Here is a 13,410-nt window from a genome sequence, read left to right as displayed (position 1 = left end):
GCAAGCGCGTAGGCTTCGCCCCTCGCGGCTCCTCCCCGGAATGGCGTCATCAACGGTATAAGAGGGCTTCTGCAGACGAATCCAGCCTTTTTCGTCCGGTAAGCGTCCGGTTTAGGCTAGGACGGTCGGTTGTGGTTGTTTTATGAGGTAAAGTAACAAGAAAGACGGCTTTTCGGCCTAGTTTAAGATGCAGGAGATGCAGCGGTCTTGTAGTAGTAGATCGACGTTAGCTTTGAAAACGTCTAGGTTCAGAAGCTTGAGTGAACTTCATGTTCGTTCGTTAGCGGGGCGGCCACGTGCAGCCCCGGGCGCTGAGTTGGAAGCCAGTCGCGCGTGGGTCGTGGGCCCTCCGGCAGAGGTTAAATACCGCTGATGACCCGGGTGAAGAAGGTCATGCGTTGTACTGTCGGTGCCATGTGGCCATCTTGAATCTGTTACTCTGCCACTCTGAAGAGTAACACCGCATCCTGACGAGCCGCCAGTTTGATCCAGGTGGTGAGTAGTGTCTGTATTTGTGTTTGCTGGTCTTTTCTGGGATTATGAATCTCCATGTATCTTTGGGACCTGTCGGCTGTGGCAGTCTCCCTTCCTAGCCATGGAAGAGCATATTCTTGTTTATTGGCAAAGCTGTCACCATTTAATTGGTATCAGATTCTGACTTGCACAAGTAACATTCACTTTAAAAACCTGCAGCGTGCTGGGTTATTGGGCAAACATTAAACTACTGTTCAAATGTTTCTAGGAAGCTGAGCGAATTGTTCCAGTGGATGATGGAAAGCATAACGAGGTACGTTCCTGTTCTGTGTATCTCAAACCCTTAGAGCTAAGGATTTGGAAGGCCAGAATTAGCATTGTTCTGGCGTTTTGTAATTTAAATAGCCAAGTGAATAGACTGTAATTGCTTTAGCTGCTAAAATCTTAACACTATGTACACAAATCAGTCTTGCTGAGCTGATTTTCTTCTCTTACAGATACACCAAGAAATCCAAAGTGATGTGGGTGAAGTCTGAGCATCCTGCAGTACACTGCCAAATGTGATTTTAAATCTCGTGTATGGTATTTAAATAGAAAATAAAAGCGTGCTGCTTTTATTTATGTAATAAAATGCTTGATTTGTACATACAGTCTTCCAGGAGTGAATTGATTTATGAGTACAATGGGGAGTGGTTTAATCACTAAGTCATGTCCAACTCTTTTGAGACCCCATGGGCTGCAGCCTGCCAGGCTCCTCTGTCCATGGAATTCTCCATCAGGTCTTGCCATCCAGGGATCAAACCGAGGTCTTATAAGTGCATAGGTAACTACAGGGAACAAGAGGCAGCCTGTTTTGTTAGGAGCTCCAGTGGTGGTAGCATGAGTTAGAAGTGTATATGGTATTTAGGGAACACAGCATGTGCGGTTGAGGCTTGGATCTTCAAAAGTCATTTAACAAGAAAAAAGTCATAATAAAGGTTATATTTTATGAAGGAAGCATTCTACCTCAAGGTTGACAAAGCTGAAGGTAACCTGTTAACCTGACCTTTTAATTTAACCAGTCTCTGGTCTAGTTGTTGCAAGGAGGAAGCCAATTATGGCTCTTATGTTGGAAATTTTATTTGGCTTTTATTATGATCATACTCAATGGCTTGCCTGGAGGTCCTTGCCCACCTGTGAATAGAGATTAACACACTTCTGAAGCCTGGATATTCCTCGGAGATGTTTTGTAAGACTGGGGACCTTACTTCCTCACTGTATCTCCCTCTCTGTTCTGCCTTTTGACTTTAGTTCCTAATTGCTTCCTTCTCTCTGATCTATTAAAGAACCTGGCATCGAGACCCCAATAAGATGGTTACTTGGAGGTTCTAGCCTGCCATCTCGATCTTTAAGTCTCTTCCTTGGCTCAACACCTCATTTTGGATGCACGCGGCAGAGCAAGGCTGGACTCAGTAACATAGAATGCCACTATGAATGCACCAGCACTGCAGTTTAATTACAAGGATGGCCCATGAGAAACTGGTGAGAATTTTCCTCACCTGCACAGTATGTTTTTCCCAGGCCCTCATGCATGTGTACACTATAGTTCTGTCATCTCTAAATGCTTGTACAGTTATTCCTTTATCAAATGTGTTTTGAAAAATGTTATAATGGCTTGGCATTGCAATTCTGCAAAGTAGTAAATTATAAAGAACTTTCAGATTAGCACCAGCATTTACATAGCTCCGTGTACAAAAGGACACAAGTATGAAGCAGAAGAGAAGGGATAAAAAGGTCCCTTCATGATCAGCCATTTAAAAGGATTACTTAGCATTCTTAATTCTATAGTTTTGTACTCACCTCTTCACCTGTCTTTATGCATCTATCCCTTGTATACACAGTTCTTTAAACTACATATTGGGACAGGTTTTTGTGCCCTGTAAGGCTGCATAGAAAGAAAGACGGCCCCAAGTCGTGTCTGACTCAACCCCGTGGACTAGCCTGCCAGGCTTCTCTGTCCATGGGATTCTCCAGGCAAGAATACTGGAGTGGGTTGCCATTTCCTTCTCCAGTAAGGCTGCATAGTAAGCAGCTATCCCTTACTCCTTTGAGAAACGGAAAACTAGGTGGAAAGAGACTCCCTTGTCTTCATTGTGACTCTCCTGGAGTTTGGACTTAAAACCCTACAAGTGTCTCATTGGCCTCTGCTTGTTAACCCATTTGGAAACTGGGGATACTAAAAATCTTACCTGCCTTTTATAAACTGTCAATGAAGTGTGTAGTCACTTGGTACATAACTGGCATATGGATTAAATACTGCAGTTATGTTAGAGCTTTCCTACAGTACAGACAGGAAAGCATTAAGAAAGCATTCTTAATTGTGTATTTTTATTAGGAAGAGAAAGATGGGTAAGCAACACTGCCACAATGGACATGAATTTGAGTGAGTTAGAGGACCAGGAGCATGGCATGCTACAGTCCCTGGAGTTGGAAAGAGAAGGACACAGCAACTCAACAACATCTTTATTAGACTGGGCTATATCAGAATGGCAGGCTTCCCTGGTGGCTTGCAACGCGGGAGACCTGGGTCTCCCCTGGTTCAATCCCCAGGTCGGGAAGATCCCCTGGAGGAGGAAGTGGCAACCCACTCCAGTACTCTTCCCTGGAAAATGCCATGAACAAAGAAGCCTGGTAGGCTACACTCAATGGGATCACGAGTCTGAGCACGACTGAGCAACTTCCAACTTAGCACAGTCAGGAAATCTGCAGGTTTCAGTTACCAGAAAGTTTCAATAGGTGGCGCCCTTACACCACGGTCTAGAAAAGAGCATGCTGCTAAGGAAAAGGCATTTTTGTTTTACAAAGCAGCAAATATGAAGTCATTAAAAGTAATCAGATAATGTTGACAAGTATGCGGTGGATGAATCAGGTTATGTATTAAACAATTTGAAGGTATTCTTAATGTCATCAGCCAAATTGTGCTAGCAACATACAAGGTAGCTAGAATGTTTTTCTCTAGTTGCCATAGTGACTTGGTATAAAGGCTTCATTCAAAAATGTATTGTGACATAATATTCCTAGTCCAGTCTGTTTATAATAGGATTGCTTTACGTATTTGGCTTTTATGCTTTTCTCACTTGTGAAAGGCCAGAAAGATTCATATGTGGAGGCTGCTTATCAACCTTCAGGGGAAAAAGGTCAGCTTAAAAATTACATGAACAGAAAACACTGCCACGTGTATTTTAAGTATAGTAAAGGGTATTTTTTTATGTCAAAGGTAGGCTCTTAATATGAATATATACCATACTGATTAAGTTACAAAGGAGTTCTCAATCCAAATACATGTAAAAACAGCCTTATTGCACAATCAATATACAATAATCTCTGGAGAATGCTGAGAAATTGAGACAAGACAGAATAACGAATGTAGTCTCCTGTAAAACCAATTTGGGTAGGCAACGGTGCTAAATAAGAAGTCATTACTACACTGAGGTATCTGTAACCAGAATGTTCACATCATTCTCAAGCAGCAAAGAGGTACATCACTTTTATCAACACAGAACACAAAAACAAAGATCTCCTCTCCCATTAGTTGGCATCTCTGGCTAAATGCCAATGTTGGAAATTTTCCAACATATTCTTTAAATACTATCTTCTTGACATTTCCATGAAGGATTACAGTTTGGTGACCCTTTTTATCCAAGGTACAAAGGCTGAGACTTCAGTATAAACACCAGGGGAATCCTTGACTCCACAGCCGTATCCCCAGGAGGTCACCCCATACACAACCCAGCGCTCTCCCAGTCGTTCACACACGAGCGGTCCTCCGCTGTCTCCTTGGCAACTGTCCACACGTTTGTGTTCATGGAGGTTTCCGGCACAGAGCATCCTTCGTGTAAACCGACCCTTATAACGATGTTCACAAAACCTCTTGGGAAGTAAGGGGATGGCTCCTTGTTGCAGAGTTCTTGAGTAGGCTGGTCCTATGCGGGCCAAACAACTGAATTAGATTCCAGCTAAAGATCTTAGAGCTATATTTAACAGTTAAATGAACATTTAGGAGTCTTGAAGATAGAAGCCCTATTGTGGCATTAGTGTAATTTAAATGAGTGATAACTATAAATGGTTTTTTTCTTCAGTGTTTGCAGTTGAAGTGAAGTCACTCAGTTGTGTCTGACTCTTTACGAACCCATGGACTGTAGCCCACCATGCTCCTCCATCCATGGAATTTTGCAGGCAAGAGTACTGGAGTGAGCAGTTAACCATACTCTAATCCTTCACTGATCTGTTTCTCAGTACTGAAGTTTTTGAAGAATAGCTGAGTAACATTTATGGATTTGCCTGCTAGAAAAGGGTAACCTACGGAAAGCACATTTGTGTAGGCTTTAGAATTTAAATTCTCTGTATTAAAATGCTGAGGGTGCAGTCGTGCTAGTTCCGTATTGGCATATCCATCGCTCTAAAACTCATCTACGTCAACTGGCAATTACTATCCTCAATATTTCATGAAGATGATTCAGAAACAACTTTATATACAGACAGCCATAAGTTTAACCTCTTGATGTTAAGGTACTGTATTTACTAGTAAGCCACTCATCTTTGTCTAGTGGCTAAAATGCATAATTGGTAGGTTCTCCATGATAGCCTTTACTTGCATCTAAATTCCACCATTATTGTCCAGTATACTCAACTGCAGTGATTCATTCATAATAAAATCATTTGGTGAAATTTACTTCCTGTGTTACCTCTGTTTAGATGTAGTGTCATAAGGAAGATGACTGAACTTTCCCTGAAGAAGTAATTTTAACACCTACACTTTAATCTTCGACTTGCATCACAGCTCGGCATAGTGTTTCCTTGAGAAAGCATTTACTCTGACCTGATTTTATTACATCATCCAGGAAATGTTTCCATTTTTTATGGCTTCTCTCAGGATTGGTCCCAGTATTCTATATCTGCTACAGGTGTTTCTACATTTTGCTGCTATGAAATAGTGTTGAATCTAAAGAAAGTGAAAGTGTTACTTGCTAAGTCTTTTCTGACTCTTCGCGACCCCATGGACTCCCAGTCTAAAGCCAAGATTTAATGGATAAAATGAACACTGAAATATAATAAATTTATACTAGGTAAAACCTTATTGAAATCATCACCTGTAGAAATATGTATTAGATGCTGTTTTCAAGAGTACAGTTAACAGTGTTAATTACTTTTAATGCAGAGTAGTTAGCCCAATCGTTTCTCCTTATTCAACAGTCATTTGTGAATCGAGTACCTGATCCAGGCGAGACTTAAGAGTTCTGTTTCAAAGACTATCCTGAGCAAGCACTGTTGTTGTTTAGGACGTCATGTCCCATTTTTTGTGACTCCATGGACCATAGCCCACCAAGCACCTCTGTCCATGGGATTCTCCAGGCAAGAACACTGAAGTGTGTTGTCATTTACTTCTCCAGGGGATATTCCTGACACAGGAATCAAACCCACATCTCCTGCATTAGCAGGGGGATTCTTTACCCCTGAGCTCCTGAGAAAGCACTAGCTGATGTTAAGTCTAGCAAGACAATACAGAAAGCTGTTTGCCTGAGAAGAGCATAAGCTGAACACTATCTGTGGGAAGAATAGGAAGGGGAGAGTGGTGAAGGAGAAACCCAAGTAGGGTGGATCCCTCCTCTTGAACCTCAGCAGCTTTGTTTTGTTTTTTGGCTGTTCTTTATTTAAAAATCTCCGTTAAGATTTAGTTTGATAAAGGGCTCCATTACAAAAAAAAAAAAAACTAATACCAAAGCCCTTTCTGGGTTGTGTGTGTGTGAGTCTCCCAGTAGTGTCGGACTCTGCGACCCCATGGACTGTGGCCCACTAGGCTCCTTTGTCCATGGAATCCTCCAGGCAAGAATACTGGAGTGGGTTGCCATTTCCTTCTCCATTTGCTGGGGTAGCTGCATCAAAGTCATCTGGGAAAACTTTGAAACAGAGACAGCCAGGCCCAAGTCCTAAGGTAGCGTCTACGTCCTAATGGAAACCATAGTACCCTCAGGATAGGAATCCAAGTTGCATGCAAGCATCTCACACTTGGTGGAATTTCCAAACAACTAAGCCTAAACCCCCTTTTAAGATGTTGCTACCCACTGTACTGAATGGGGTACTGATGCTGAAACTGAAGCTCCAACACTTTGGCCACTGATGCAGAGCCGACTCACTGGAAATGACCCTGGTGCTGAGAAAGACTGAAGGTGGGAGGAGAAAGGGGCAACAGTAGATGACGGTTGGATGGTATCACCAACTCAATGGACATGAGTTTAAGCAAACTCCAGGAGACGGTGAAGAACAGAAGCCTGGCGTGCTGCAGTCCATGGGGTCGGAAAGAATGACATGACTTAGTGACTGAACAACAACCCACTGCACACCCAAATGGGTAATCCAGACGCAAGAAGGTGGCCGTATCTTCACTGTTTCTTTGGGTTTTCTGTTACCTGTGTCTCCCCATCCCGTTACGTAGCAGTTGTGTGCTCTCTTCTGTGGCCTCTCTCTCCAGCGCGGCAAGCAGGCAGGCAGAACGTGGCTGCTGAGCCTGGCACACTGCTCCTCTGGTCCTTGTAACCTAACCAGGGCGATGTCATAGTCATTGCTGTGCGGGCGGTAGAGCCGGTGGGTTACGATCTGCTCAACTCTGATCTCTTCTTCGAACTCCTCCGGCACCAGCGTGTGATAATCCCCAACCCGAACCACGTAGTTCCTAGTACTGTTACCGTACCTGAGAGGCAGAGAGAGCTCATGGGAGGCTTGTTTCAAACACTGTAAACTGGTCACTGCCTGCCAGGAAGCTTAATAGAGATACTTGTAACCCTTTCTTCCAAATCATTAACTCCTTTTGTAAGTTTCCCCTTTCTTTCCATTTCTCTGACCCGACTGCTCTCTGTCTCCTACTCATGTTTTTTCTTCATTCATTTCACTGTTTAACCCAGGTTACTATCTGTTTTCTGAGAAGGATCAAATGTGGAGGATGAATGGAAAGTAATCACTAACCAGTCATTTTCCCACCATGCAAAAGGATCAAAACAGGAGTGAATGGAATAGGGCAAAATTACAGTCCTGCCTTTGCTGTCATCATTTTTCTGTCATTTCCAAGATGGTGACTTTCCCATGAAGTTCCATGAGGGCAGAAACCATGTCTGGTCTAACTCTATATCTCCCAGATAACTTAATTAGCACAGTCCACTTTACTCCCCTTTCCTGTGAACTGAATGTAAACCAAAACTGTTATCTTCAGGCAACATATATTCATTGTATGCTCTCACCTCTTAAATCTCTGTTCAGTGAGACTTGCTTTGACGCTCATTGGAAATTACAGCCCACCCTTGTTTGTCATTCCATTCCCCCAGCACTCCCACTATCCTTACCTGCTCTACTTTTTCCTTTTTAAAAAACTCTACTTTCTAACAAACTATCTAGTTTACTTATATATATTATTCTCTGTCTCGCCCTGCTTAAACTAAAGGTACTCAAGGGCAGGGATCTTAGTTATCTGTGTTCGCTGATGACTCTCACACATCTAGTATAGCAACGCCAGTTAAGTAGAAATGCAGCATACATTGGTTGATTTAATGAATGAATGCAGATTTTTAATGAAATGTCTTTTTTCCATAGGAACTACTCACATAAAAAATAAGCATAATATTTACTCGATTGATAGGTCTCAGCCTGTTTTTCAGCCAACATACCTTGATTCTGATACATCTACCTAAAGCAGTTTCTCAAGCTCAGCACTACTGACATTAGGGACCAGATTATTCTGTAATGTAGAGGGGGGTCCTGTGCATTATGGGATGTTTAGAAGCATCCCTGGCCTCTCTGTTCACTAGATGTCAATTGCACACACACTCACATACACGCACCCAAGTTTGACAACCAAAAATGCCTCCAGACATTGCCAAATATTCCCTATGGTGCAAACTGTCCCCCATTGAGAACCACCAACCTACAATACAAGATCCAGTCCACCTCCTGATCACTTCCTCTTTCTCACTGAAGAGTACAGCACCTTGTTCACTTCCATCTGTGCATGTGTGCTAAGTCACCTCAGTTGTGTCAGACTCTTTGTGACCCTATGGACTGTAGCCCACCAGGCTCTTCTGTCCATGGGATTCTCGGGCAAGAATGCTGGAGTGGGTTGCCATGCCCTCCTCCAGGAGATCTTCCCAACCCAGGGACCAGACCTGTGTCTCTTAAATCTCCTGCATTGGCAGATGGGTTCTTTACCACTAGCCCCACCTAGGAAGCCCCCACTTCTCTGTGGCTACTTAAAACATTCTCAACAGGACTTCCCTGGTGGCTCTGTGGTAAAGAATTCACCTACCAACCCAGGAGACAGGGATTCAACCCCTAGTCCAGGAAGATGGACAACCCCCCGTGCTAGGGGCAGCCAAGCTGGTGTACCTGGACTGCTGAGCCTGTGCTCTGGGGCCCCAGGGCCACGATCATGAAGCCTGCTCTAGAGCCCGTGCTCCGCAACAAGAGAGGCCACCACCGCGAGAAGCCGCACACCACTGCTAGAGAGTGGTCCCTGCCCACTGCCACTAGAGACAAGCCCACGCAGCAACAGAGTTAAAAGTCGCTCAAAGACTCTAATAGCCCTAAGTAGGGCTCTGACAACAACACTTCAATATGTAAAGTGGTTTTCGTAACTATGTCACCTCAAAAACCTGAACAATGCAACAAAGATGATCACCTACTAGTGATGTATGAAACTAACAATTTCCTGAGATTCCTTGAAATTCTCCATTTTGAACCTTAAATTATCACATGTCTTTAAAGTACAGAAGGCTTTTCACATATTGTGCTTAGACTTCTTGTGGGTTCCACTTCAAACTTTAGGATTATTTCACATCCTGAAACTGTAAAAAGCAATAGTCATGAAGAATAATCAGATATTTAAATAACTTATTTCTACTTTCTGTGTATTGATACTGTTGTATTATAAAATTAAATATGTCTCATTAATATACAGGTTTTTAAAGAAAAACCCCAAGTGATTAACTGTCACTGCATCCTTGAAAGTGCTGTTGAAAGGCTGCCTGCATCTCTGGAGTAGAATTTAAGAAATTAATCTCAAGCTTCACTGTCCAGCTCAGGAGGCAGTGGCCACATGTGCTATCAGAGCACTTGAAATGTGGATGGTCCAAAATGAGATGTGAAGTGGATGAAATGGGAGCCTATTATACAGAGTGAAGTAAGTCAGAGAAACACCAGTGCAGTATACTAACGCATATATATGGGATTTAGAAAGCTGGTAACGATGACCCTATATGCAAGGCAGCAAAAGAGACACAGATGTAAAGAACAGACTTTTGGACTCTGTGGGAGAAGGTGGGGGGGATGATTTGAGAGAATAGCATTGAAACATGTATATTACCATATGTGAAATAGACGACCAGTGCAAGTTCAGTGCATGAAGCTGGGCACTCAAAGCCGGTCCTCTACGACAACCCACAGGGATGGAGTGGGGAGGGAGGTGGTAGGGGGTTCAGGATGGGGGGACACGTGCACATGGCTGATTCATGTCAATATATGGCAAAAACCATCACAATATTGTAATTAGCCTCCAATTAAATAATTTTTAAAAAAAGAAATATAGTGGTGAATATTTGCTATAAAAAAAGTAAAAATGTGCACAGGATTTCAAACATTTAATATGAAAAAGAATATAAAATATATTGTTTCTGTAGATAATAGGAATATAAAATATCTCAATTTTTATATAATATTTTGGATATACTAAGTTATATGAACTATATCATTAAAATTAACTTCACCCATTTAGTTTTTTAATCTTTTAAAGTGGCTACCAGGAAATTTAAAGTTACATATATGATTTGTATTTGTGGCTCACAACCTACTTGAAGTAGTGATGCCATTTAGCAGACTGTTGCAGTAATCCAGGCATGAAGTGACACATGAAGGCAAGATTATCCAAGACTTTAAGACTGGGATATTTAAAAAATAAATTTCCATGTCCTGTTTCTTTGTTCACTGGCTAAATTTATAGATAATGTAGGACATATTTATGTAGGTTTTTTAGATGCAAGGATTATTTTAGCTAAGTGTCAAAGCCCTCTTTTGAAGAACAGAAAATATTGTTGCAGTAAAAAAAAGTCTGGCAACAATATTTTCTGTTCTTCAAAAGAGGGCTTTGACACTTAGCTAAAATAATCCTTGCATCACTACTTCAAGTTTTAACTTTTCAAGCCATCTTTCACATTGCAGCCAGAGTGAAACAGAAATAGCCAGATAGAAATATCTGGTAATATAACTACTCTTCTGCATACCCTTCAAGGGGTCCTGACTGTCTACACAATAAAGTTCAAGTTCCTTCAGTAATACACAAATCCATCCAAGAATGGCCCTTGTCCAACACTCTGATACCACTTCCGTGCCACAGTCATTTTAGTGGCTTGAAGAGGTGTCTGACAAACCTATCTTTATTCAAACTATTTGCAGTATCATTCCCCCCTCCTTCACCCTAAGATGGCAAAAACTGATTTTAACTTTTAAGTCTCAAGATCTAGGATGTTCTTCCTGCCCTCCCAGAAAGCTGCCCAAGCCTTCCTTTGAACACTCCCGACAGCACTGTCAGAGCATTTACAACAACTTCTAGGACTTGGGCTCCCCAGTGGCTCAGCGGTAAAGAATCCGTCTGCAATGCAGGAGACACAGGTTCTATCCCTGGGTTGGGAAGATCCCCTGGAGGAGGCCATGGCTTATTCTTGCCTGGAGGATCCCATGGACAGAGGGGCCTGGTGGGCTGCAGTCCATGCGGTTACAAAGAATCGGACACACCTGAGGTGACTGAGCGTGCACACACACACTAGGACTTGCTAAGATGTCAGGTCTACTCTATTAAAGGCTCCCTGAGTGTAAGGCCATGTTATGCTCACGTTTGTGAGCAAAGAAGTCAGCACAGAGAAAGCTCTTAATAAATATATGCTAAATGACTTCTTTTGGAAGACACACACATACACTCTCATCCCTAAATTAATGAAGTGAAAGAGACATCTCACCAATTGCTATGTTGTAACAACACCATCACAGAAGTTTTTATTTCTTTGGAAAAATAAACAAAGGTCCCCACAAAGATCTACTGTTCTCATTAATGCTGGTTGTTCATGAGAACCACCTGTACCATTTTTAAGACTACAAATGTCCAGGCCACACACACTCTGAGAACATAAAATCAACAGAGCTGATGTAGGACCACAGGTGATCCAAATTCACAGCAGGAATAGAGAACCACCAAAACAACGACTGAGAAGCACCGGCTTAACTCCCGTCCCTTCATGCCTGGAATTTCACTGAAATGAAGTAAGCCTCCTAAAAGATGGCTAATAGATTGCAATCACATGAACATGTACACATTCCATACACAGACACTGTTCTCAGACCAGGGAGATTTTAGCATGTATTTTCCTGTTTAGTCGCTAAGTCGTGTCTAACTCTTGCGATCCCATGGACTGTAGCCTGCTTCTGTCCATGTAATTCTCTAAACAAGAATACTGGACTGAGTTGCCATTTCCTTCTCCAGGGGATCTTCCCGACCCAGGGGTAGAACTTATGTCTCCTGCATTGGCAGGTGGCTTCTTTTAATGCCTAGCCACCAGGGAAACCCATTTTTGAGTATACCCCCAAATTAATACGCTCACCAATCAGGAGTTGATATTAAACTGAGAATAAAAACAAAATATTTTACCTGACAAGAAGGAAAAAATGCACCACTCTTGTTAAAATGAAGTTCTTTATTAGTATGTATACTTTTAAAATCCTGATTTAAGAAATGGGCCAGCTAAACCCAAGAAGTGATTCCCACACTCCTTTCACTCCAGTTATTCTTAGAATAGATTTATGCTGGGAATTTGAAGATCATCTGAAATAAGACTGGATTAGTTTGCTAGCCAAATATTTGTCTCCAGTGTTACCTCTCCTAGTGGGTATGATTATATACTTCACAGATAACACTTTGGCTGAGGTTACCAGTATAGTTTTGGGCTTAGAAAGCATTTTCTATGGTTCTAGACTTCTCAAGAAAACTTCTCAAGGAATTCTCTTTCTGAATGTATTTTAAGGTATTTCTAGTTGAACTTTTGTTATTTTGATAGATTATTTTCAAAATTGCTTCTAAAACAAACATTTCAGATTTTGGCTGACACGCTATTCAGTTGTTTGCTTTGCTGAAATGCCTTCCACTCCCCCTCAAATAAAAACTGGATGAAATTCCTAGACAAGTTTGAGCAAAAGAGGATCTAAGACAGGGCAGATGGTCTATTTCAGTTTTTCTGAGATTCTAGAATTAACAATTTTAAATTCCTAGAATTAAAAAGAGAAGAATTAATTTGGGTGGCAGGGTTATTTTATGTGTATTCTCTCTATAGATTTATCTATTCAAAAAGACAGTATTTTACATCAGCCTGTACACATCTGCTGCTACTAGAATCTGTCCTTGTCTGCTGTCTGAAAGTCAAAAAGTGGCAGACTAAGTTGCTTGGGTGAATGATTCCAATTGCTCACGGAGAAGTGACCTTCTCTGTAAAATCTTTCACTGCCCTTATACACATGTGGTGTGTGTTCAGGAAATGATTTTAGCATGATTGATGCTATTATGTACATCACCAAAGACCTTGTTCTTAAAGAATTCTACCATGTTCCAGGTCATGCTGGAACACAGGTTTAAGTACAGGACACATTTTGTTTTTAAAAAGTAAGTCCCATTACTTCTGTGCCTCATCTTTATAATCTCTAATAATCAAGATATTTCTGATTTTCAGAGCACTAGTCTCTGACAATTTCCAGCTGCTATAGTGTCTCTAGGCAAACAGTCAAAAAGATAAAATCAGTTAAAGCTATAATTCATGATAAAATCAAATTTGTTGCAGAACTACAGAAATAAAAGAATCCTTTTATTGAAGTACATTC

The 13,410-nt window shown here is 41.6% G+C and overlaps 1 protein-coding gene, 1 long non-coding RNA gene and 1 other non-coding gene across 5 annotated transcripts in view; 2 read left to right on the top strand and 1 right to left on the bottom strand.

Moving 5' to 3' along the window:
- Positions 1-78: 78 nt before the first annotated feature.
- On the top strand, positions 79-1,120 carry LOC100847143 (uncharacterized). The gene is made up of 3 exons (XR_139321.5): positions 79-495; positions 743-787; positions 972-1,120. It is a non-coding gene; the product is annotated as an uncharacterized lncRNA (long non-coding RNA).
- LOC112447190 (small nucleolar RNA SNORA24) lies at positions 546-676 on the top strand. The gene has a single exon (XR_003035296.1). It is a non-coding gene; the product is annotated as a small nucleolar RNA SNORA24 (small nucleolar RNA).
- A 1,827-nt stretch (positions 1,121-2,947) lies between the features above and the next one.
- PRSS12 (serine protease 12) overlaps positions 2,948-13,410 on the bottom strand; it is a 77,153-nt gene continuing 66,690 nt past the window's right edge. The window contains exons 10-11 of one of the 3 annotated variants that reach the window (XM_024993169.2): positions 6,921-7,048; positions 2,948-4,436 (exon numbers count right to left, since the gene is read on the bottom strand). In XM_024993169.2, coding sequence (XP_024848937.1) covers positions 4,129-4,436; positions 6,921-7,048 — 436 coding nt within the window. In that variant the 3' untranslated portion in view covers positions 2,948-4,128. Of the gene's footprint in view, positions 4,437-6,920; positions 7,202-13,410 lie in introns of all 3 variants that reach the window. The other 2 variants (XM_010805881.4, NM_001193222.3) reach the window with 2 other exon arrangements.

The sequence above is a fragment of the Bos taurus genome, chromosome 6 (assembly GCF_002263795.3).
Source record: "Bos taurus isolate L1 Dominette 01449 registration number 42190680 breed Hereford chromosome 6, ARS-UCD2.0, whole genome shotgun sequence".
NCBI classification, from domain to species: domain Eukaryota; kingdom Metazoa; phylum Chordata; class Mammalia; order Artiodactyla; family Bovidae; genus Bos; species Bos taurus.
The sequence above is the reverse complement of the archived record's forward strand: the minus strand, read 5'-3'. Positions and strand labels throughout refer to the sequence as shown.